Raw genomic sequence first — 26,112 nt, 5'->3', positions numbered from 1 at the left:
CGATTCGATAGCTAGTCACATAACAGATTTACCATACCGTTTATTTAAAAAAGTTGTAATAACTACCAATTTCACTAAGAAAGCGTACAAAGTGTCAGATAATTTAACTGATTTAGTATCCGTACTATGAGTCACTGACAGTAGTACTCTAATATAATATGTCAGTACGAGCGAGATGCATAGAAAGTAAGTAATGTTCACGCTAGCGTTTAATTAATATGTCAGTGCCAAAGATAGATATAACTCCGTAATAGATGGATACAGTCTAAGGAAAAAACGTGCCTCGAAAATCAAGAAAATTTGATTCTCGTTCAGAGGGCGCTACTAGTTTTGGCCTACAGTCTTATAGATGGCGTTGACGGTTTCGTTTGTTATTTAACAATTTTAACGCATATCAGTGAAAGAACATGGGTCAAAATCATAAAAATAACTAATGCAATTTAAAAAAATCATTTATCCATATTTAAATACATTTTGTCGTATTTTTATAAATCTTCATTTTTAGTTTTAAAGTGTGTCGACAGATGGCAGTGAATTTACTGTGGTCACAAAATTTACTATGACAGTACCGCTCTAGTATAAGTTACTCTATGGTAGAAGGTTAAGTAAACTTAAGTATACATGGGTATATCTATAGTATTACCCAAGCTTTTGGGTAAAGCCCGAAAATTAAGTAAACTTGCATTCGGCGTTTACCCGTAGAAGTGATGATGCAACACCTAACATTGCCCAGCCCATTATCCTATGTCCTTCTCAGGGACTCAACCTATCTCTATGCCAAATTTCATCTAAATCGGTTCAGCGGTTTAAGCGTGAAGAGGGAACACACAGACAGAAAGGCAGACAGACAGACAGACAAACTTTGGCATTTATAATATTACTAGCTTTTGCCCGCGACTTCGTCTGCGTGGACTTAGTAACAGCAGCTAAAGTAAGTATAGCGCCTGGAAAAATTCTCATAGCAATTATTAAATTTGAGCATATTATGCACACAAATTAGCAGGCATTCATTAATTATCTCAAACCCACCCCGCTTTTTACTTTCTTAACGGATGATTTTCGGGATAAAAACTATCCTATGTCCTTCTCAGTGACTCAACCTATCTCTATGCCAAATTTCATCTACTTAAATCGATTCGGCGGTTTAAGCGTGAAGAGGGAACACACAGACAGAAAGACAGACAGACAGAAAGACAGACTTTCGCATTTATAATATTAGTATAATATTTATGTCCCACGCCCATGCCACATGGAGGGAAAGTACCTTAAATATTGTAGATAGAACATTTTACTGAAAGAAGACATTATTTTAATTTTAAAAACAATTTTAACTGCGTTCATAGATTTTTGAATAATTATACGTTTGAACCGGGAATCGAACCCGCTACACGAGAAAAAATCATCCTGTAGCTTTATCATACCGATCGAAAGGGTTCATCAGAAGGATTATTTTTTGCTAAATAACATAGTGTCAGAAATAAAAGGAAGACCATGAATTTTAACATTTGATGAGGAATTTCGTTCAGATTGCGTGGGACGCCCTGTATAGTATAGATTAGCAGGAGGAATTTTTACATTTATTATAGTGTTATTTTAGATTTATTTTATTACATTTTAGTTTTAGTTTAATTTTTATTATTCGTTTTAATCATAATATTATGTAATGATTTGTAGAACCTCAATTAGTATCCACTGATGTAGGTAATAATATATATGAAAAACATGCTTTTGATCTTATTTATATTTTCATATTTGTTATGATCGCTTATTTCAATATTGATCTAATTTCGAGTTATTAAGACACGAGTTATATTAAGGTAAGAAAATACAGGGGTATTTAGATAGAGTAGGTATAACAGAGCTTAATATACGTAATATACCTATATATTTATCAAAGAGCGCCTTACAACAAAATAGGATTATTTTGTCCAATACAAACAAGTCTGGTAAACACGAAAGGAATCCCTCACACTCGGTTGGGCACAACCTTTTTATCGAGTTTGCTGTTTCGGGGGTTGTTTTTATTGACCTAATGCTTATTGTTATTTCCTTTAACTACACTCAAGGACAAATTTAGAGAACACACAAAAAAGTTTAATTACTAATTTTGAAATTACTTTAGTGCTGTAATCTGCGTTCCTCTAAATTTAAGAGTAAACTGACAGAGAAAATATTATCATCATCATCATATTAGTATCGTGTCAATTTGTCAGAGTTAGGCTGAGTTACATCCAAAGATGTGCGAACATGCGTTGCGAGGGATGTGTTTACCATTACAATCACTTCATTTGTTTTCCTTGCTCAGCGTGCAGTGATTCTATTGGTTCTTAAAAACACATCCCTCGCAACGCATCCTAACATTGGTCAGCATTTCAATTTTGCCTAGGAATTGAAATTAAAATAGCTGTGCACTGATAGTTGTCACTAGCATTACGCCAATGCGCAAACTTGCCATGCCATCTAAACTGCCGGTGACGAGGCATGCGGCGTTGTATGCAGATTAAAAGTATTTTTTTGTACAATCAGCATCAAAAGTATCAGACTTAGCGTCAAAAGTATCTATTTCTCATAGCTTTCTCTGATAGATTAACAGAGAGAAATGTCTCTATATTCAGAACAATTAAACTGTTGCAGATATCTACTTTTGAACGCGAACTGTCGAGATATATCTCTGTTTGGAAAATTATTAGATGGTGGCAGATACTTTTCGCGCAACTGATTGTACCACGCAGTTAACACAAAAGTCGTGATGAACACACAAATAAATGCCCTCACCGGGATTCGAACCTGGGACCTCCTGCTTCGCAGGCAGGGTCACTACTGACTGGGCTAGGGAGGCCGTTGCAAATCTTTATCCCTGCGGTCGATCAGAGCCCTCTCAACGCATTCTCATTACTTTCTAGAGCACTACATATAGCCTTCGGGTCCTACTTGAACTTGTTTAATATCTCTCAAAAGGGCACATGAGACCTCTAACTACACAATTGGGCCAATTTACTGAGACGTGAGTGATAGGCGTCTGTTTAAATAGGTTTACCCACGTTTGACCTCAAACAGCTTAAACTTGACAGGACAGGGGGCTAATGTAATGTGACTAGTTTCGATAAAGCCGATTAAATAATTTGTTAAATTATTACGTCACATGTCCAAGGAGTGTACAGGTTTTTAAAGGGTCGGCAACGCGCATGTAATATCTCTGGTGTTGCAGGCGTCCATAGGCTACGGTGACTGCTTACCACCAGGCGGGCCGTATGCTTGTTTGCCACCGTCGTGGTATAAAAAAAAAGTTAACAAAAATATTATCATCTACATATTTTTTTAATGACAAAATTTGCACCTAACGAAAAAATACAAATTATAAAAAAACCTGCACATAAAAAAATGGTAAACTACAATAAAAAAATATAAACGAATTCTCCCCATCTTAGCGTTTTTTCGGTTACATCTTTAATGAGCTCAGAGTCTGCTTTGGTAACTCATTTATTAATAATATTATTACATATTACATGTCAAATTTTTAATTACATGACAGATTATATTATTTTTACAGTTTTGGGTAGTGTAGGAACAAAAATGTCTATTAATTTTACAATTGTGATTTTTATAATATTACCTAATTAGTTTTGTTACATTAAATTACCAACTCCAAGACCTCCAAGAATTGAGGTTTTATGAAAGCATATGCCATCATTGCCATCTGACCAAAGTTAGCTAAATCTAACTTACCCACATAGAGGGGTTCTTGCATAATAACGAAAGAAAAAAAGCTAAAATAAGTTATTTACCTAGTTTTAAAATAATATTTTTAAATAAATAATATTTTTTGATTCAGTGAAATGTAAAAAAAACTAAGATTAACATCCATATATAAGTAAATACCTAGATATTAAATTGTAAGTACATACTTGCATCACTAAGACTAATCTGTGAAAATAGATGCAAAAAATAAAAGGCTTTTTAATTTTTATTTTTATTTATGCCATCTGACCGGACCTTCCAAAAAGTCTTAGTGGAATTATAAATTTATAATATTTCCTACACAAGTTCCGAGAAAGTAATTAATCTAGTCATAAGCTGAGCCCTGAGCGGACATCCTGCATCCGTGCGTAGCCGCCGGGACCGCGGATATCATTGTTATTGAATTGTTAGTTTTGACCGAGCGTTAGCGAAGGTCTCCGTTTCAGCTTGGGCAAAAATGCTTTCGTAGGCCCGGATGTTCTCCATAAGTCGCAATTCTCAACCGATTCTCGTGAACTTTTTTGTCGATACAGTTTTTATATTATTTTTTTTCAAAATGGCGGAGCCATACATTTTTCAGTTTTAAATTTTTCTCGCGAGGTCTACAGCTCACAGAGCCACTAATCGATGAGTTCGATCAAAAATAAAATTACGCATTTTTAGAAGCAATGTTCATGTTAATGGCATTTGTGCAATAATAGTTAAAATAGAGGTGATGAATAATGTAGATATTAAAATAATATATGGAAATAATACAAAATTTCAGGACTAGAAAGTTTCAAAATTTAAGTTAATTTTTAACTTCCAAAAAGGAAAAAAGTAAGGGTTCCTTACAATAAGGGTAATTCAATTCCTTACATTTTATCCAAAAAAATATTTAACCGACAAAAACGCAATTTTCATGTTTTGTCCATACATTCAAGATAGGCTCTCAGTGAACTTTACGTCACGTTCACTTATCGTTTTTTTAGGAGCGTTTCGCGAGTGAAGTACGACTGTCGGACTTTGACTATCATTTCTGACTTTTGTATTGCTTTAATGCAATGGGGTCCCATATAGACATTTGACCTTAAAAATAAACCTGATCGATTGATACCATTAATGAAAATTTGTCATTTTTAATGGTGCGTTTTTATACCTGTGTTCGTGATTTTATTCTATCGAGCGTAAGTTAATCAAGTTTTGAATCGATCAAGTTTCTAAAAACCCTCAAAATTGCTGTTCATGTATGGTCATTTTATTAAACACTAAGTATAAAAAAATCAAAATTGCAAACTAAATTAAAAACTAAAATTAAAAACTAAACTTAAAAATAAACTATAAATAAAAAATTTGCCCCAAATCAGTACCGTCTATTGGCAGCGTGCCCAGAAGGCTGGCAGCATTGCCACGTTGTATGGCAATGCTGATCCGCTGTGCTAGATATGAACCAGCCCTCTGGTCACGCGTCAACTCTACTAACCTGCGGCTACATTCCTTAAAAACTCTATGGGCACTTTCCCCCCAAGGCCCCATAGTTCCAACCCCAAACGGCTCAGATATGCAACCACTATTTATGGTTGCATACTTGCGCCGCTTGAGGAGCTCGGCCGAATTGGCAGCCGAACCAGCCTTCACTGCGGTGCCATGGAGATGGGATAGCGCTAAGGTATCGGCACAGGTTGCGTCCCAAACCAACGGCCGTCCCATCTTCCATGGCACGAGGGTCATGCCGTCGGGCCTTTTACCGTCATCGCGGGCGAGGCCGGTCGCTTCCAAAACCGCCGGTGCTCCCGCACTGGCTAAGGCCCGATGGATGATATCATTAAGGCCAGCATGGCGGGGGGCACGCCCAGCACTTCTGCCGCAGGATAGTCCATGGTGGCCCAACCGGTCGACTGGGTCACTACAGCGACAACGATGTGGGGCAACACAGTTCACTCCCAGGCGGAGAGCGACGGAAAGGCGGAAGGTAAAGTTGTCTAAAAGTGTTCCAGTTGATACGGAAGGCAGAGCTTGGAGCTTGCTGTTCATATTTTTTGCCTTTTTTTTTGGCAACCGTATTATGATCTAAAAAAGCGCTACGGTACAAAATCTTTGCCAGCTGAACCCACTGCACCTTAACGACAATAGGGATTTTCCCTGTATTTAAAATAATTAATTTCACATCATGCATGAAATAAAGCACCAGATGATTATTAGAAAAACATAGATAGCAGTTAGTTTTTTACACAATTTCTAAAAAAATCAAATCGATTTATTAAAATTTCTAATTTCTAATAAATCGGACAGAAAAAAAATAGGTTGTCAAAGGACTTTCTCATTTCGAACATCGACAGAGAGAATCATACTATCTTTGTTAACACTAGTACTAGCACCCAAGAGAAAAGGATGAGTATAGTTTTTCTTGTTCTTATTTAATGACAATTTGGTTTGACCAACTATAGATGAGTTGACCATGACGTCACTATAGGTATAGCAGTTTTCATATAAATTCCATATTGGCAAATCGTTTTGACAGTTGTAAAAAAGAAACTGATTTAACTAGTGGAAAAGTAACCTATTGCTATTGTCATGTACACGCCACTCGCTGTCAGTTTTCATTCAGATATTTTCGTGTACACGTGCAAATTTTCTTTTGCAATGTCGCCGTTTTGTCCGCGATGACCTTGTCGAATAAGTAAGCCTGACACTGAAAGCTGACAGTGACAGGCAACCGGAGTAGCGCGAGCTGGTAAATCGGTGGAATCTCAAAGAAAGTATACAGTAGTACTACCTATAGAGTTGCAACATTCGTGCGCTTTTGAGGGACAAAACGTGTAGAGGACTTTTCATACATCTTTATCTTTCTTTCTTTTTTTTTTCCGCCAATCCGGATAAAATGCGTCCAAGTCGTCCCGCCATCTGCTTTTCGGCCTACCTTCATTATTCATCTTCTCGGTTTTATAAGCATGGCATTTAAGATCCACCTCAACGTCAACATACTTTTTTACTTAAAATAAGAATTTGATGGCCTGCAATACGTGTATTTAGAGCCAAGGTAAAAAGATGTGTATTCGGACTTATTCGACACGGTAGGTATAAAAGTTAATTAGAATTGGACCAAGTTAAAATATACTAATATATATTTACTTACCTAAGAAGTCTGATTAAAACGTCCACTTTATTGTGGTATTTTCTATAAAAAGGGACCTTATTGTCGATGGCGCTTACGCCATTATAAACGATGCACCGATATAAATACAATGCCCGCGCGACGTTTTCATAGAAAATGCCTCATTTTTATTTGTCATGAGGATTATTAACCCTTATCAAGGAAAAGGCTAAATCGCCACCAAATGCGTCACTTCAAACATGTATAAGTAGGTAAACCCAGATGGGATTTAAGCAGCTTAAGCATGGGACAACGTGGTGATTTTTCCATACAAACGTTCTCGATTTTCCTCTCTGGATTCTGACCCTAGATGAATATTTTTTATATGAGTTCAATATTACCAGTGTCTGTGTCTGTACGTTTTGCTTTTATTGATATTCTTGTTTTTAAGATTTTTAAGAACTAGGTTACTTCAAACAGCGCTAAAAACGGCCGGCTAAATAAATGCGCCGTAAACAGACGCCTAGCATACAAACTCGGGAACAATAAACGCAAAAATCAAAAAAAATCGTTACGATTGGTTAAGTTTTGGAGGACGATAATGTCGAGAACGAAACGTCAATTTCTGAGATTTTTACGCAGGATATTTTGTCTAAGCTGCAGTTGTCCTAATCGCACTAATTTTAGGATCCACCCCGTCAGCGCGGTATATCCTCTTAATGTCGAGTAATCCCTACTATAATAGTATAAATACGATAGTAGGTAACCGGGATTCCACGCAGATGAAATCGCGAGCAGAAGGGTATTATACAGATCAATGCGACCAAATTCATCCGCGGCAAATTCCGTACCCAAGCGTATATTCTTCAACTGTGGGCTATTGAAACTGTCGGCTATTGAAACTATGCCTTTCCCTGCTGGAACTTGAAACTAATCTGCTGCTACTGAACTGCTTTATTTATGAAGTAACAATGGTAGGGGAGAGTGGGATAATCACGGACATTGGTTAATTTCGGACAGACTAGAGTACCTAACGTCACCCCTCCGCGCCCCGCTAATCGACTGATTCGGTTGTGTCAGTCATTTCTACTTTTTAGGGTTCCGTACCCGAAGGGTAAAAACGGAACCCTATTACTAAGACTCCGCTGTCCGTCTGTCCGTCACGAGGCTGTATCTCATGAACCGTGATAATTAGACAATTGAAATTTTGTGTATTTCTGTTTATGTATTTCTGTTGCCGCTATAACAACAAATACTAAAAAGTACGGAACCCTTGGTGCGCGAGTCCGACTCGCACTTGGTCGGTTTTTAAAGATTTTGTTGATATTTTGCTACTTATTAAGTCACATTTACAATCGGCTCTATCGCGAATTTATTTTGTTACCTTTATTTACCGACGTTTCGATTCGACACAGGTTTTACTGGTCGTGGTCGCGGCTAACTGACGTCCCAGCAAAATGTCAAAACAGAGATTTGTGTGACTACCCCACGAAAAACCCGATTACCCGATCCCCGATTAACCCACCCCGATTTTACCCGATTGTAAATGTGTTTTAATATGTAACATTAAATCATTTTACGGTTTAGACTCACTTGTTTTAGTCACTCGCGCGACATGTTTCGGAGAGCCTAGGTCTCCTTTCTCAAGCACTAATAGTGCGAGCAGCGTTCACGACGACCGTGTATTGCGTACTGATAATAATATAATAGTTAATATTTTAATATGTGTTCAAAACGCGAAAGTTTTAAATGTTATTTTGTAACTTAAAGAACAATAATATATTTTTTATTAGTTTATAACATATATAACGAAAATACCGTATTCTAGAGACCTCGACTGGGGGACGGAAAACCACGAGCCAGATGAAGGGGCGTCGTAAACTAGGGCTGGGGCCCTTGGGCACTCAAGAATTTTGGGCCCATTTGGAAAGTAAAGAAAGCGAATTAAACTAACACTCGACCCGACCAGACTCGGTTGCTCACTGTTACTGTCTCCTTCGGGGCCCCCTGGGTGTCAGGAGTAAAAGATTATAGTAAATCAAATATTCACAAACACATATTCCGAGGGACCCCTAACAAAGTTTCTTAAAAAGATCATCGATCATTGTAATATATAATAATAGGTTGAAGCAGACAATGTCAATAGTGTATTTGACTGTATTTATCATAAATTATTTTACACCATGCATGAAATAAAGCTGATAATTATTGGAAAAACATAGATAGCAGTTATTTTTAAACACAACTTCTATTTAATAAATCGGATAGAAATATAAATAAAAACCGGTCAAGTGCGGGTTCGTTTAACTCGCGCACCGAGGGTTCCGTACAAACTTTCAATTTTCTCATGTAAATAGAATCACAAAAGACTTGACCAGAAGTATACTAAGCGTAATTTTGTACAGCGCCATCTATCGGCAAATGGCTAACTAATTTGCGCGACCTGTATGTATGGTGGTTTTTCAAGGATACTTAATTCTTCATCATGTGAACCGATTTCAACAATTTTTGTTTTATTTGAAAGAAGGTATTTTTAGTGTAATCTCGTAGACATTTCAAGAATAACAAACACTCGCAAATATAAATTAAATTAGAAAATGTTTTTTGATAATTAAAAAAAAGTTTTTTAAGATAGAGGTGTGATTATATTTTTCCTGTAATATTTATGATAATGTTATTATTATGTAAAAATCTCAAAAAATTTCGTTGGTAAACTTCAGAGATAAGGGGTGGGGGGGGGGGAATGGTATTTTTTTCACATTTTCCTTCATAAGTAAATATTTTTTCACTATGAAAAACAAATAAAAAATTGTTTGTAATGTTCAATTCGACCTCTTTCAAATGATACCCCACTCGACTTAGTAACTAGACTTTGACTGTTTGCCCCCTCTTTATATAATTTTACATAATTAATAAAAATAAAATAAAAAAATTACACTTCCAATGTGTTAAGGTTAGCGCTGTTCATACCTGTTCCAAATTTCAAATCGATAGCTTCAGTAGTTCTCGAGATATTTAGCAATGTGACAGACAGACGGACAGAGTCGCACCATAAGGGTTCCTTTTGTACCTTGTTGCTACGGAACCCTAAAAGTAGGTGAGTGACGTCATTATGTAAGGTTTATATAAATCCCATATAAGCAAATCGTTTCGACAGTTCTAAAAAAGAAACTGATTTGACTAGTAGGAGAATACCCTATTAAATGTTAGCAATCTGCAGCGCACGGGCTCCCAGAGGTAATCTATATTCCACTGTCTTATGGTGTCACAGAGCACTGAAAACAGATAGAGTTAGACCAAGAAAAGTCTGCAGCGATTTTGATGGCACACGCGGTACAAGTGTTATTTTAAACGTCAAACTTCTATGAAATTATGACGTATAAAATAACACTTGCACTGCGTGTGTTATCAAAGTCGTTGCTGACTTGTCTTGGTCTGACTCTATTAGATTGATTTCTAGACGTTTCTGCTTGATTAAAATTAGTTTAAGTAGTTCGGGTTAGCACAAGCTATGTAATTTAAGCTTATTGTACCTGTGGTTGTAATTGTAATTGTTACTTGTAGTTAAATTAACTTCCTTTTTCGAACTGTCAAAACAATTAACGCCTATGAAGTTGATATTGCGTTTTCTTTATAGTTTATTAAATAGTACCTACTACCGGTTTATTAAATAGAAATTGTGTCAAAAGTACATAGAGAGCTAAGTTTTCTTTTATTGCTATTAATGCGTAATGTAAAATATTGTTTGATTAATTATTTAAATAGGTACAGTCAACAACCCTTTTGTACGTATTGTGCGTTATTTCTTCTATGTCCATTGCTGTTTTGTTTTTGCGACAATAAATGTGTTCTTTTTAGAGTTCCGTACCCAAAGGGTAAAAACGGGACCCTATTACTAAGACTCCGCTGTCTGTCTGTCTGTCTGTCTGTCCGTCTGTCACCAAGCTGTATCTCATAAACCGTGATAGCTAGAAAGATGTATTCCTGTTGCCGCTATAACAACAAATACTAAAAATAGAATAAAATAAATATTTAAGTGGGGCTTCCATACAACAAACGTGATTTTTTTGCCGTTTTTGAGAGTAATGGTACGGAACCCTTCGTGCGCGAGTCCGACTCGCACTTGGCCGGTTTTTTTGTTATTGGCGAACTCTCAATACAAGGTGTAAAAAAAATAGTGGGGATCCGTTTACGAGCATACTCGATATCGTGTTCAGAGTAAGAAGAAGTAGAAAAGTTTTTTGTCGCGAAAGTTTTTTGGCTTGTATGGAGGGTTGGCCTAATTAGACGACCTGCCCCAAATAAAAACGAAAAAGGTTTGGCCTGCCTGCCTAGGGTCTGCTCGACTACCTAATGCCAATACATGTACACCTCATTTTACGAAAGCGATCGCGAAAGAAACTAGGCCTTATCGAGATACAGCATAGGATTTTAAATAAAGAAATAAGTCATTTATAAGTAGTGTTTCAACTTAAAAATAACACTAATCTAATAAATTAATTTGATTTGTTTCCTAGTTAATGATAATACCTACTGGTGTATACATATAAAAATATTTTTTTGAACAGGTATCCGCTTTTAAACTTGAAAGTGTAAATGTTCGTTAGTGTTTTTCTGTTGTAAAGTTCAACGCAGGTGGCGCTGCAATCGTTTAATAACAAACATGTAAATAAATTGCCAAATTCAGAAACATAAACCATATACTACAGATATTCGGTCGGTGGGTTTTTAACCTATAAATAAAATCTAGTAATCATTTATTACCAGGCAACAAAGGCCCACAGATACATACACATACCTTACAGACATACATACTTACATTAATTATATTACTTTTTTTATGTCCTGCATCTCCTAGGATATCTCTGTTCTATATTCTGTGGTAACACGCACCTTAACGAGATCACGCAAATTGACTGGACATTTTCATAATTGCTTCAGAATATGGTTCTACTATTCATAGTATAAGATATAATCGAATAAAAATGAAAGGGTAGATGTCGCTAGGCGTCCCCTTAGGCGCATATTTTGAAGGGTAGCGTGGAAACATTCGCTAAAATAGTGGGGATCCGTTCATTGGGCATATTCGGTATCGTGTTCTGATTAGGAAAAAGAAGAAAAAACATTTTTTGACGAGATATTTTTTGACGACCTAGTGGGTAGTGACCCTGCCTGTGAAGCCGATGGTCCTGGGTTCAAATCCTGGTAAGGGCATTTATGCAGTGATGAGCACGGATATTTGTTCCTGAGTCATGGCCTGGGTCTTGTATTTATATATTATATATATACATCAGCTTTATTGAGCTTACCGTGGGACTGTCAGTTTGTGTAATAATGTCCTATAATATTTATTTAATCATCATCATCATCATGTCAGCCGATAGACGTCCACTGCTGGACATAGGCCTCCCCCAAGGCTCGCCACTCCGACCGATCCTGTGCCGCTCGCAACCACCGAATTCCCGCGACCTTCACCAGGTCGTCGCTCCATCTTGTTGGAGGCCTACCGGCAGTATATATATTTAATATTATAGTATTATTTCGTAATCACATAGCACACACTTTGAAATATATATGAACATGATTTTATCTACAATTGTATCCTTGTATTTACACTCATGTTTAAATACAATATTTTAAGGGGCCCACTGGCTGTCAGTCCGCCGGACGATATCGGCCTGTCAGTTGTTCGGAACTGTCAAATTTTTGTTCTAACTTACAGGCCGATATCGTCCGGCAGACTGATAGTCAGTGGGTCCCTTTAATTGTTCATATTTCTGTGAAAGCAAACTTCATAACATTTAAAACTTTCGCGGTTTAAACACATATTAAATCACATTTAGAAACGGGTCTATCGCGAATTTATTTTGTTACCTTTATTTACCGACGTTTCGACACAGGTTTCACTGGTCGTGGTCGCGGCTAACTGACGTCCCAGCAAAATGTCAAAACCGAGATTTGTGTGTTTTGACATTTTGCTGGGACGTCAGTTAGCCGCGACCACGACCAGTGAAACCTGTGTCGAAACGTCGGTAAATAAAGGTAACAAAATAAATTCGCGATAGACCCGTTTCTAAATGTGATTTAATAAAGCAAACTTCGTTAAAATATTAGATTATGTATCGAACGCTAACCAAGTCAGCTGTCGTAGTTACATAATAATATGAGATTATGAGATGTGTTGCGAGTCAAATGCCGAGGCAATGCCTGCTAATATGTTAGTCTTCAAAAAGGAACCCAAGAATCATCGGACCTACTTATTTCAAGCACCTACCTGACGAGATAAGAAACGAGCAATGCGACGAAATATTCAGGCGTAAATAGAGATACCTTTTGTCAAAAAACTGTTTTTTACTCAGTTAACGAGTTCATGGAAGTGACATTTCGATTCAGAAATTGTTTTATTCTTACTGTTTCTTGTTGACATTGTTTTCTTTATCATTAAGATGATCCTTATTGGGAGATATATTTCACATTTTTGCCCGCGACTTTCTCTACGTGGAATTAGTAATTTGGGTAGGTACCTTAATTTTTAAACAAATCTGCTTTTAAATCCATCCTGGAAAAAACGGGACCCTATTACTAAGACTCCTCTGTCCGTCTGTCCATCTGTCTGTCTGTTCGTCTGTCTGTCACCACGCTGTATCGCCTGTATCTCATCAACCGCGATAGTACAGTTGAAATTTTCACAGATGATGTATTTCTGTTGCCGCTATAACAACAAATACTAAAAGTACGGAACCCTCGGTGGGCGAGTCCGACTCTGGTCCGGCTAATAACAGATCCACTATATTTATGACTGTAGATTTTTTCTACAGATTTACTATATTATATTATTATATAAAAAGTAATGCGTTTGAACTTACCAATTTAACTTTAATTTTGTCACGTGACTACCGGCCAGCCTACCTGACAAGCAGGTAAAAGGAGGGGTGATGATCTAATAAGAGGCCGGGCACCTCATTGAGGAGACGATTGTCATCCAAGCAGCCTTAGGAGTAAGACAACAGTCTGAGCTAACAAAAGTGTTCTAAAAAGTGTATTAGCTGTGCGATTGCGCTACTAATATTACCAAAATAATAGTGTTGATAGTATAAAAGTGGACTGTATAGAGTTATAAATAAACAATAAATATTAGTGTTTTACAACGAAGTTTCTTTTCTACTCCGGCCCTAGCTCCTACTACAATTCTAATTTGTAATTTTATCTAATTTTAAATTTACTAGACTAAGTGACTTGTATATCACTGACAAATATTTCCACATGTCTATCTTGACTGAATGTATAATGGGAAGCAATGTATATAAATTAAGATCTTATGTTACCATATGTTCATTGTGAATAAACGTTTTCTGTCATTCATTCACAAATTACCACGAATAGCGCTCAAATTATGTGCAAAAAAATTAACAAGAGGCCTCTAGGACTATGACGTTTAAAAAAAGCTGGGGACTTAGGTTATACATATATATATGCGAAAAAGGTGAGAATGAACGAGATGACATAAATACTATTAACAAAAATAATTTTGAGGATGCGTTTTGAATATGGTAGGTATATTAAAAAATAAAAACGCTTTTTTACCCTATTTATAACAATATTACTTACTTAGTAAGTTTCCGGGACTTTAGTCCCGAAAAAAAATGTTATCACAAGGAAGTCTCCACTTCATGACTTTGTTCTACCAAGTTTAAGTATTTATATTCTGCCTTTCCGATCACTGGTTATTAAAGGGAAATAATTACATTAGTCTACAGACTTAAACAGCTTAAATAAAAAGCTCTTCGAAAGTATCTCTAAGCCTTTTCTCTTTGAAGTTGATAGCCAATGAGATACGGTACGTACTACGGACTACGTACTTTTAACATTGAAAATGTTTATCAGATCGTTTTCGTGGGGGAGTGTAATTCGGTTATACTTTCAAATGTTATAAAGATAGACAAAAGGACGACGGGGACGGCTGCAGAAGACGCCCAATTTAACAAGCGCCGCAAATATGCATTTTTAAAAGAGAATTACATATTTGCGGCGCTTGCAGTCGAAACCTTTGGGCCATGGTCATCAGACACCAGACAAGTTGTGAAAGAAATTTCAAATAAACTTGTCTGGGTGTCTGGCGATTTTCGAGCGGGCGAATATTTCGCTCAGCGGCTAAGTCTGGCAATCCAGCGGGGAAACGCAGCAAGCGTCCTGGGGACGATGCCCCATGCAACTTTAGGTTTTTAATATCTGTATTATGTAATAGCAAATTTATGTGAAATAAACGATTTTATATTGTCATAATAAAAAAATTCAGTTAAACCGCTAAAAAAAAAAAAAAAAGACAAAAGGTGGTAGTTTAAATGATGCGGAGGTATGAGCATCGTGGGGTACAAAATTTTCGAAAATCGGTCTAACTTTTTTTTGGAAAATGGCAACACTGAGTAGCCAATGTAAACTGTTGTGAGACATACTTTAACATTAAATAATTTCACGGTTTAGACTCACTTGTTTTAGTCACTCGCGCGACATGTTTCGGAGAGCCTAGGTCTCCTTTCTCAAGCACTTATAACGTATGCGGAGTGAAATCTGGACAGTTTTGAACATGTAAAAAGTAAACAAAAAACTAAACTGAAATTATATCCAACTGCCAGTTTAAAGTTTATATATCTGTCAATTAATCCGGTAAGTTTCATGGGCATTGGATTCTTTCTCTTGAAATTGTGGTCAATCTAGAAGAACACCATCGCGATACTCACATTCTATTTCATGTGTGAATTTCATTCTTGGCGCAAATCACTGGATTGAGCTTCATAAACCAAAAGTTGTCTCCACTGAACGCCATTATTATCCTCGAGTTGTGCGAGAAGCGATTGAAATCAAGAAGCACCCCAGAAATTTTAACAGGGAAGATGGTTTTAACTTATCGGCAACTTGGGGACCAGTGATCCAGAAGTTAAAGCCAAGGGATCTTCGGATGTATGCGCGGATGTTGTGAGTGTTGCGTGTCGGACTATTGACAATAATTAACATTTATGTGTAGTGGGTGGTTTGAAAATGTGATGTCTACCTCAAACTTTGAATGCACTTTTCGTAAGGTAGTCACACAAATCTCTGTTTTGACATTTTGCTGGGACGTCAGTTAGCCGCGACCAAGATCAGTGAAACCTGTGTCGAAACGTCGGTAAATAAAGGTAACAAAATAAATTTGCGATAGACCCGTTTGTAAATGTGATTTAATATGTGTTCAAAACGCGAAAGTTTTAAATGTTATAAGGTAACTATTATTTTGAGGACACCAATGGTCCAACGGACGAGAATGTGAAATATGTCGAACATACGAAGTTTCCTAAAAAAGTTTTTCTAAAGAAGATAAAATTTTAACTAAAAAAAATGCCAACGTGTGTTTTTGACACCGATCACACCGATGGCTTTAAAGTACCACAACTTCCGTTAAAAATCTCGCATTTGAGTTAACTTTATCTTGCATTTATCGTTGGTTAATACATTATTAAAATACATGAAAATTTATGAAAAGTAAGCACGTTGTTTTATTTAATACGACATTGAATTTTGTCCAGATTTCACTCCGCATACGTTAATGCGAGCAGCGTTCACGACGACCGTGTATTTCGTACGCACAAGTGAGTCTAAACCGTGAAATTATTTAACTGAGTAGCCAAATTAAGGAATTGGAACTGGAATCACTAGAAGTGAGAGGTGTAAAATATGGAGCCAGGACCGGAACCAGGGTGGGGAGACCCAACATGCGGAAGAGGAGCGATGATGAGCGGAGAGCGGGAAGGAGAACGGATCAAGGCAAGCTAATTCGAAATTCACAATCCGAAAGTTTTACTCCATACATATTCCCAGCTCACCTCATTGCTATCCCCTATAACCCCAACTACTGGGTGAGGTGGGATTTCGCACTATTTTGTGCATATCTTCGAAATTATGAAATTAAACGGCAGATAATCATTAAAAAACTAAAATTCACACTGCCGGACTATTTTTTATTTATACAAATCAACGTGCCACATGTAAAAATAATTTTTTATCGAAGTTTATATGTAGGTGTTGTCCCTACTCACCCCATTTTACGGTACAAAGGAGTCAAACGGGCATTGTGTTGGCAATTTCAGTGCCTCACAAAAAAGACCGAACGAGAATTTTCTCTTTAAAAGGCTACTTTGAAGGAACTTTATTGAGCCTTCAGCCTTCACGCAAGGGGTGGTAATTAGGCGACTGAGCCACTGTGCGAGCTGAGCCACACTGTTCCGGCCTTGACCCTACTCGGATCGGCTACGTGTGTTAAGCTGATAATGAAACTAACATTATTTTATATGCCTACAATAGTATGTAATCTTAGTAAACATAATAATATTACTAGTGGTACTGTGAGCAGAGCTGTAAACTTAGCGAATACCCGTGGCTCCGCTATTTAAGAAAATAAATCCAAAAACTGAACCTTAGATAAAAAAATAATTTATTATTTAATCTGCTCATCAAATTTCACAAGAATCGATTAATAATTGCGGCCTGTAGAGGAGAACATCCGGACATACAGAGATTCGCTTTCGCTCGGTCTATTACTGTACATATCAACAAACGTTCTTAGATTTTACTAACTCGTTTCGCCTAAATCGTTTTAATATAAAAAAGCGAATAAGCGTAGACCAGGTATTAAAAACATTAATTTCAGATTATTGAAAATTCCATTCGAAAAGCTCATGCTCAAACCCAGTTTCTCAACTATGTAAACGCTTCAACGAGAAATTAATAATATCGAATATTGTGCCATTCATTTTGTGAACCTGTTTCAAAACTATTTTATTAAAGCGCGTTGTTAAAATGATCCTGCTTTTAAAAATATAACTTGTTATTATGAAATCGTGAAACTTTTCGTGAGAATTTTCACAAAGGCTTACCTTTACCATGCGTGTCAATTCATTAAAAATGCAAAACGCTTACACAGAACTTCATAAGCTGATTGTAAAAGACGACAACGTTGATACATAATTAAATTAATGCTGTAAAGTCACCTGTATTAATTTATGAACATCTTATTTTGTAAGCCCACGAGGCAATCTAATTTTAATAACAAAAACGGCAACATATTAACACATACACACATTAACATGTCGAGCAATTTTCGAACTAAAACACGTTAAACACGTGAGTTTTTTCGTTTTATTATTACAAATCAAATTCATAATTATAAATCGATTCCGTAGGTAACTAATCGAAACGTATTAGGTCCTTGCGCTGATTATGTAAAAATAAAATAAAATACATATTAACATTATAAGAGTAAATATCATGGAATGACAAAGGCGTGTATATGTATATTACACAATGTGGGATACCGCCGTTTAGCCAAAATATTTTTCGCCAAATTTCACTTTCCAACAAACTTATGGCATCAGTTTCATGAAATGAAATTTTGCCAAATGATAATTTGCGTAAAATAGTTTGGGAAGTAATACTTTGAGAAACGATTTTTGGCAATACATTAGTAAACCACACAATGTATACAATATATGTGACAAAGTACAATTATGATACAAGTGTGCTAAGTTGGTCATTACACTTGTCACGAAGGCGATATTGTGCGCGTGAGTGGGAAGCGAGTGCATTTATTCTGCATGACAAAGGCGTCATGTGCGTCAGTAGGTACTGTGTCCCGGAATGTTAGATAGATGTTAGATACTTTTGGTGCGTGTTGACTGTACTAACAACACATATGCTACTTACTAATAAGTACTTCACAATAAAGTAGATGGCGCATCCGTGCTTGAGAGAATGGGACTGCAAGTTCCTCTGGCTCAGTGTCGCGGCGTGCGTGTGCGCGTAAGCCAGGCCGCGTAGCCAACATGCCAATCGCTTACGCTCCGTAGCGATTGAAACGCAACTGTCATTGTTGCACTAATATGGAAGAGTGATAGAGACACAAAGCGTTTCGTTGTCGTAGTGATAGCGATTGTCACCGCTCGAGCCCGAGCTACTCTTAACCGCATCATATTGGAGTCAGATGATGTTGACATATTTGCTGATAGCGCTGGTGTATTTTACAGGAAACTTAAAGCGCATACATGTGATATGATAATTATCTCCTATCTTATTGTTATAAGTTTTGTAGTTCAACTTTTCTTGATTTTTAGGGTTCCGTACCCAAAGGGTAAAAACGGGACCCTATTACTAAGACTTCGCTGTCCGTGTGTCCATCTGTCCGTCTGTCCGTCTGTTCGTCTGTTCGTCTGTCCGTCTGTCCGTCTGTCTGTCTGTCTGTCTGTCACCAGGCTGTATCTCATGAACCGTGATAGCTAGACAATTGAAATTTTCACAGATGATGTATTTCTGTTGCCGCTATAACAACAAATACTAAAAAGTACGGAACCCTCGGTGCGCGAGTCCAACTCGCACTTGGCCCGTTTTTTGTAATTACTATTTAAATGGATAAGTGCTTTGGTGTAATACTGTTAATCTATGTGTAAAATACAATAAAAATAAAATATCTTAAGCCACCAGTTTTGTAGCCATAACGCTACTTCACAAACATTGTACATAGCTACAGCTTCTGTTTACATAATGTTTATTGTTAGAACCGAAGCCTAATGGAATTTCCTTTACTTCTCGATACACGCGAATACAAAGATTGATGTTTCTGTTATTCTTGTACCTATATCTAGACGAAGTTTGTGTAACTTTTTGCGAGAGTTTAGCTCAAGTAAAGAGTTTCGCGAAATGGAATTTCTGTTACGTTTCCTTTTATTTGGACAAGAATGTGTATTGAAGATTGAAGGATATAATAACTTTATAACATAAGAAACACGAATTAGGCATACCCTCCTAAGACCCCGCGTACAATTTTTTGTATATATTCCACAATCTATTTTGAACTTTTATCGAATAAGGGTACTAAGTTCAAAAACAAAACAAATTCTTCTGGGTGTCAGGAGGTCTACCACATAACTAAGGTGATTGGGAAGATTATGAGGTTAAAACTGACTTGTTTAAATGTATAACTGCTAGCTATTGATTTGAATATGTTAAGTAAACATTGAATTATTCGAGCGCGCGAATAAGTGAGGCCTTAGGATTACGTATGGTGCACTTTTCACGTTTTATGTCCCACGTTTGTTAGACGATATTTTCAGTATTCTTTATGTGCAATATTAATGAAAGTAAGGAATGTAGTTTAGATAAACACATTTTTTAAGTTCGAATATGAGAAGAATGAACCTGGAGGTTAAGGACTTTAAGGAGTTGTTAGAGTGACAAAAATGTAGGTACGTGGCGCGAGGTCTCTGTTCGAGGTAAACTACTAGTTAGAATAAGAATATTTAATCCTAAAACTAAGCTTATTTCTACAAGAAAACCACCTCACAACATCTTGATTACAGTTTTAACTAGTGTTTTAATTAGTGGAAAGTTGGAAACTAGTTATCACCAAGGCACTTTTCGAAAACTAGTTTTAGCTAAAAAATCCTAGTTAACTAAAACTAGTTTTCACCAAGGCGATATGGAAAACTAGGTAAAACGTGATTTCACTTAAAACGAGTTTTTACGGAAACAACCATCAATCGTTGTCTAGTAACTCATAACACAAGCCTTATTTTAGGTAGACTTGTTAAATGGTACAACAATAAATATTTATTATTTCAATATCGATTGTTTCAGAGCCTCCTACGTGTCGGTGTTGACGATAGTCGCCTTTTCCCTCGAACGTTACCTGGCTATCTGTCACCCCCTGCACCTGTACACCATGGCAGGGCTACGGCGCGCGCTGCGGATCGTGGCCGCGATTTGGGCCCTGGCGATGGTGGCCGCCGTGCCTGTGGCTACGTACACTAGCATACATTACCTGGACTATCCACCAGGTGAGTGCATATACAATTTGTGTCACCCGCTGCTATACACCATAGCAAGGCTACGTCGCGCGCTGCGGATCGTGGCCGCCATATGGACTCTGGCGATGGTCGCTACCATGCCCGTGGCTACGTACACTAGCATACATTACCTGGACTATCCACCAGGTGAGTGCATTTACAAGTTATGTGTCACCCGCTGCTATACACCATAGCAAGGCTACGTCGCGCGCTGCGGATCGTGGCCGCCATATGGACTCTGGCGATGGTCGCCGCCGTACCCGTGGCTGCGTACTCTACGTACACTATTCCCTCAAAGGAATAAGTTCGTTTGTACATCGTATTATTTGTACCATGTAATTTTTAATATGTATATTTGTACAATAAAGAGTTTACTACTACTACTACTATTTAGAATATCCACCTAGTGAGTGTACATATTCTTATGCTTAATCGTCAGTCTTGGCCAGGAGTATGGTCGCTCTGTATGTATGCTTAGATCTTTAAAACTAGGCAACGGATTTTGTTTTATTTTATTTTATTAGTGATTCAAGAGGAAGGTTAATTGGAATTTTCACATCTAGCTGCTGTCATAGAATATTTTGTCTATGATCTTAGGCAGTAAAATACTACTCGACATAAATACGAATGTGATTTAAGTAACTTAGTTCGTTTTGTGAGAATTATTTCTTCACAGCATTTACATTGAACAGTGATTTCAGTATTTTCATTACTATTAAAGTGGTCCGAAGCAGCTATTTAAAACCCACTGTTTGTTTTATTTGGCAATAAATAAATGTTCATCGTCTATCGAAACAGGTGGAAATCTAATTTGTTTTGTTTATATGAAATGAAAACGGATATAGAATATATTTGTTTATATTTAGTAATGAGGACTGTAGACGTGGGCATTCTTCTCGTATTTTTTCAATGTGGTGTATAATAACGGTTTCAGAAGCTGATATTATTTGAGTATAATCTAATCATATCTAGAGAAAAGGCACCCCCCCTGCATACAAAGTTCTGTAAATTAGTATGGACGTGGGGTAACCTTTTCTCTGCAGCTGACTGTACATATGATTAGATTATACTAATACATACAGGCTGGAAAAAAATTATGGGCCTGGAGGGAAAGTACCTTAAAAAGTTAAGTTAGCTAATTTTACCTAAAGGGAACATTCTTTTTTTTTTAAAGAAACAAAACAGCATTCAAAGATTTTTTAAATTTGCTTGTTTCTCCCGGGAATCGAACCGACTAAAAATTCAAAAAAATAAACACCATCTATTTTATTCTACTAGTCAGTACAGTTAATATTAATGATAACATTTCTTCAAGATACATAGGTCTTACACTCGTCTGTCGTACAAAATATCCATAAAATCGAATATTTAGTACTCAAGAATATTTTTTGACAAAATTAAAAAAAAGAAAAATCTATGAATGCAGTTTTGTTTCTTTTTAAAAACAAAAAATATTTCCTTTAAATAAAATAAGCTGTCTACTAACTTAAGGTTTTAAGGCACTTTCCCTCCAGGGCCCATTTTTTTTCCACTGTATACTAGTGGTTCTCATTTCTGTGAGCTGTAGACCTCGCGACCGGCCAGTATTTATAAAAAATAAAAATAAACCGGCCAAGTGCGAGTCGGACTCGCGCACCGAGGGTTCCGTACTTTTTAGTATTTGTTGTTATAGCGGCAACAGAAATACATCATCTGTGAAAATTTCAACTGTCTAGCTAACACGGTTCATGAGATACAGCCTGGTGATAGACAGACGGACAGCGGAGTCTTAGAATAGGGTCCCGTTTTTACCCTTTGGGTACGGAACCCTAAAAACGGTTTCCTAAAACTGAATTAACAATTTTTTTTATTATACTGGCGGCATTTCCTCACTGAATGGCCAGTGATATTTGTTGCACCAGGCGGTCTAGCGTGAGTTGCGTTCTCGCGCGCGAGTCCATACTTGAAGTCGCGCTAGATACATGAAGTCGCGCGCGAGAACGCAACTCATGCTAGCAGGTCAGGAAAAAACCAGAACGAGGTTCGCAACCCTTTTACATAAAATACGCAACATCAGCTTTTATACTACGTAAGGATTCTTTTTACCATAAATAAATATTACTGGGTAATCTTCCACAATTCCACAAACCGACCTCATACCACAGTAAGCTTAATAAAAAATAAGGCTTGTGTTATATGTGAAATAGTTGTTAATTTGTTCTAGCATGTACCTATTTCAAGATTTTCAAGTATACTTACGAGTAAAGTGGAATAATTCGTACCGATTGAAACCACACACAAACGCTTCTGTGCGAAGTGCGAACACATCATGTCAAAGTTAAATGAAATCTTGGTCAGAACAAATAATATAGGATATTTATTGGATAAATTATTTAAATAGATCTAAAACCGGGTACCTATTTATCTGTGAGATTGACGTGCCTCGGGGTACAAAAAGGGATCACTCAGTGTAATCAGATGAGATCTTTTTGCCTGCCTTCGGCGAGGCCAAGTTCTTAGTCAAAGGATTTGTATTTGCTGAAAACTTATAGGTACAGTAACAGTAGACTTTGTACTATTTCTATCTAATGGTAAATCTTACACCCTTCTTAGTATCCCCATGACTGAGGGTTGCGAATTTGCGAGCATATAAGGCCTTTATAGAATAGAATAGAATAGAAATAATTTATTCGTTAGCACACACAAATAGAAAATTATACAAAACAGAGAAACATAAAAAAGAAAAAGTGTTACGAAATGGGAGTGTTCTCTAATAGTTGTTAATTTGTTCTAGCATGTACCTATTTCAAGATTTTCAAGTATACTTACGAGTAAAGTGGAATAATCCGTACCGATTGAAACCACACACAAACGCTTCTGTGCGAAGTGCGAATACATCATATCAAAGTTAAATGAAATCTTGGTCTGAACAAATAATATAGGATATTTATTAGATAAATTATTTAAATAGATCTTAAACCGGGTACCTATTTATCTGTGAGATTGACGTGCCTCGGGGTACGAAAAGGGACCACTCAGTGTAATCAGATGAGATCTTTTTGCCTGCCTTCGGCGAGGCCAAGTTCTTAGTCAAAGGATTTGTATTTGCTGAAAACTTATAGGTACAGTAACAGTAGACTGTACAATTTCTCATCATCATCATTCGCTTGCCCTTGTCCCGTTTACTTGGGGTCGGCGCAGCATGTCTTTTTCTTCCATACCTCTCTGTCACCCGTCATCTCATCATTCACTTGCGTTAGTTTCATATCATCTTTCACACAGTCCATCCACCTTTTCCTCGGTTTTCCTCTCCTCGTACCTCCCTCCACATTCATTCTTAATACCTTTCTCGTCACATGACTTTCATCCCTCCGCATCACATGCCCGTACCATGCTAGGCGATTTGCCCTTACTTTTTCTGTTATGGGTGCAACTTTGTACTATTTCTATCTAATGGTAAATATTACACCCTTCTTAGTATCCCCATGACTGAGGGTTGCGAATTTGCGAGCATATAAGGCCTTTATAGAATGGAATAGAATAGAATAGAAATAATTTATTCGTTAGCACACACAAATAGAAAATTATACAAAACAGAGAAACATAAAAAAGAAAAAGTGTTACGAAATGGGAGTGTTCTCTCGGATATGTGAAAAACAAAAAAATAAAAATGAAGAAGAAGAAGTCCCCGCCTGTATAGGTCGTTCGTAGGCATATTTCGCGACATCGGTCCTTTTCTAAGCTTAATTGATTATTTAAAATCATATTTAAATTAATAGGCAAAACACGACCTTTCATGCACTCAAATATTCATATTACTGAGTATTTGACAACACTCAATGGAAATTAATGAATGAATGGAACGAATGAAAGGAACAAATGAAATAAATGAATGAAATGAATGAATGAATGAAATTAAGGAATGAAATGAAGTTATGAAATTAATGAATGATGAATGAAATTGGGCATTTGGATCTGGACATCGGTGTTACCTACGGATATGCTAATCGGGAATAGTACTTAAGAGAAAGAACAGAAGAGAAACCATAAAAAACTTTTGGGTTCATAAAACTTGGAGAACGAAAATGGCCAGGACAATTGATGGAGCAACAAGTAAAACCGAATGGATACAAATAGTAATATAATACACCGTAAAAGAAAAAACGCCAGAAAATTATATTCTCTATTGTTAAAAACGGGAACAAGACGCCGATTGACCTTTCAAATATATGCATGGTACAGAAATAAAAATAACGGTAGTCAGCGTATGACTTCGTGCCGGGAGCAGTGACGGCGGGGCCCTGGGGCACAGATGTTCGCCAAGGTTTTAAGAAATAGGCTGTTGTTTACGAGAGAGGGGCGGTTTTCCCCGCGCTGGATCGTACTTGGCACAAAATATACTCTGCCTCGTCACAATTCCATAAAAACAGTTGAATTTGGATACGCATTTTTTGCTAGTGAAGTTACTGTGCTGGTGCTGGGAATTACAAAAAGAGATATCGGAGTAGTTTTCAGGAATGTTTAAACTTTTGGAAACATAAATTATTATAAAAGCCACGATTTTCGAGACTGGCATAAACTTTTGACCTTCATTATGGGTGTTAAGTAAATGAAATAGGCCGTCATTAGGTACTGAAGGATACATATTACGTTCATTTGGAATTTCGTCTTGTTAGTGACTTGACTGAGCCCGATAAATAGAAGCTATTACCTAGAAAATTACCTACTATTTAACAAATTATTATTTGGAGTTTCATTGCGAAGTTAAAGGTACTGGGAAAATTAATGTTTATTAACACACACACACACATACAGATACACATATACTTACACATTGTTTATACTGATTTATTAATAGTTATAGAGTGAGTTTTCGATTTCACTGTACATATAATGTTTACAAGTTACCCAGCTAATTATTAGGTAGACTCATTAATAAGATGGTAAAAAATAAAACAGGCAAACGTTGATAAACTTTAACCTGACGGTTTAGAAAAAAAACACTTTCTGCTCTTTCCTACTCACGTCATCCATACTAATATTATAAATTCGAAAGTCTGTCTGTCTGTCTGTCTGTGTGTTACCTCTTCACGCTTAAACCGCTAAACCGATTTAGTTGAAATTTGGTATACAGATAGTTTGAGTCCCCGGGAAGGACATAGGATACTTTTTATCCCAGAACTCACCCCTCAAGGGGGTGAAAAGGGGGGTGGAAATTTGTATGGGGAATCAATAACCGCTAAACTGATTTAGATGAAACTTGGTATAACTTTTATCCTCGAAATCATCCCTTAAGGGTGTAAAAAATGGGGTGGAAATGTATAGTGTGGACCAATATGGGGGTGAAAAAGGATGGATTAAAAAGCAGATTTGTTTAAGAATTAAGGTACCCATGTTACTAATTCCACGCAGACGAAGTCGCGGGCAAAAGCTAGTATATTATAAACGAATTGC

The 26,112-nt window shown here is 36.9% G+C and overlaps 1 protein-coding gene across 1 annotated transcript in view; it reads left to right on the top strand.

Annotated features, from left to right (window-relative positions):
• LOC134747442 (neuropeptides capa receptor-like) overlaps positions 1-26,112 on the top strand; it is a 118,333-nt gene that overhangs the window by 44,365 nt on the left and 47,856 nt on the right. The window contains exon 3 of the mRNA XM_063682067.1: positions 20,471-20,670. Coding sequence (XP_063538137.1) covers positions 20,471-20,670 — 200 coding nt within the window. The remainder of the gene's footprint in view (positions 1-20,470; positions 20,671-26,112) is intronic.

This window comes from Cydia strobilella, chromosome 14 (assembly GCF_947568885.1).
Source record: "Cydia strobilella chromosome 14, ilCydStro3.1, whole genome shotgun sequence".
NCBI classification, from domain to species: Eukaryota; Metazoa; Arthropoda; class Insecta; order Lepidoptera; family Tortricidae; genus Cydia; species Cydia strobilella.
This window is presented reverse-complemented; position numbering and strand designations above follow the sequence as displayed.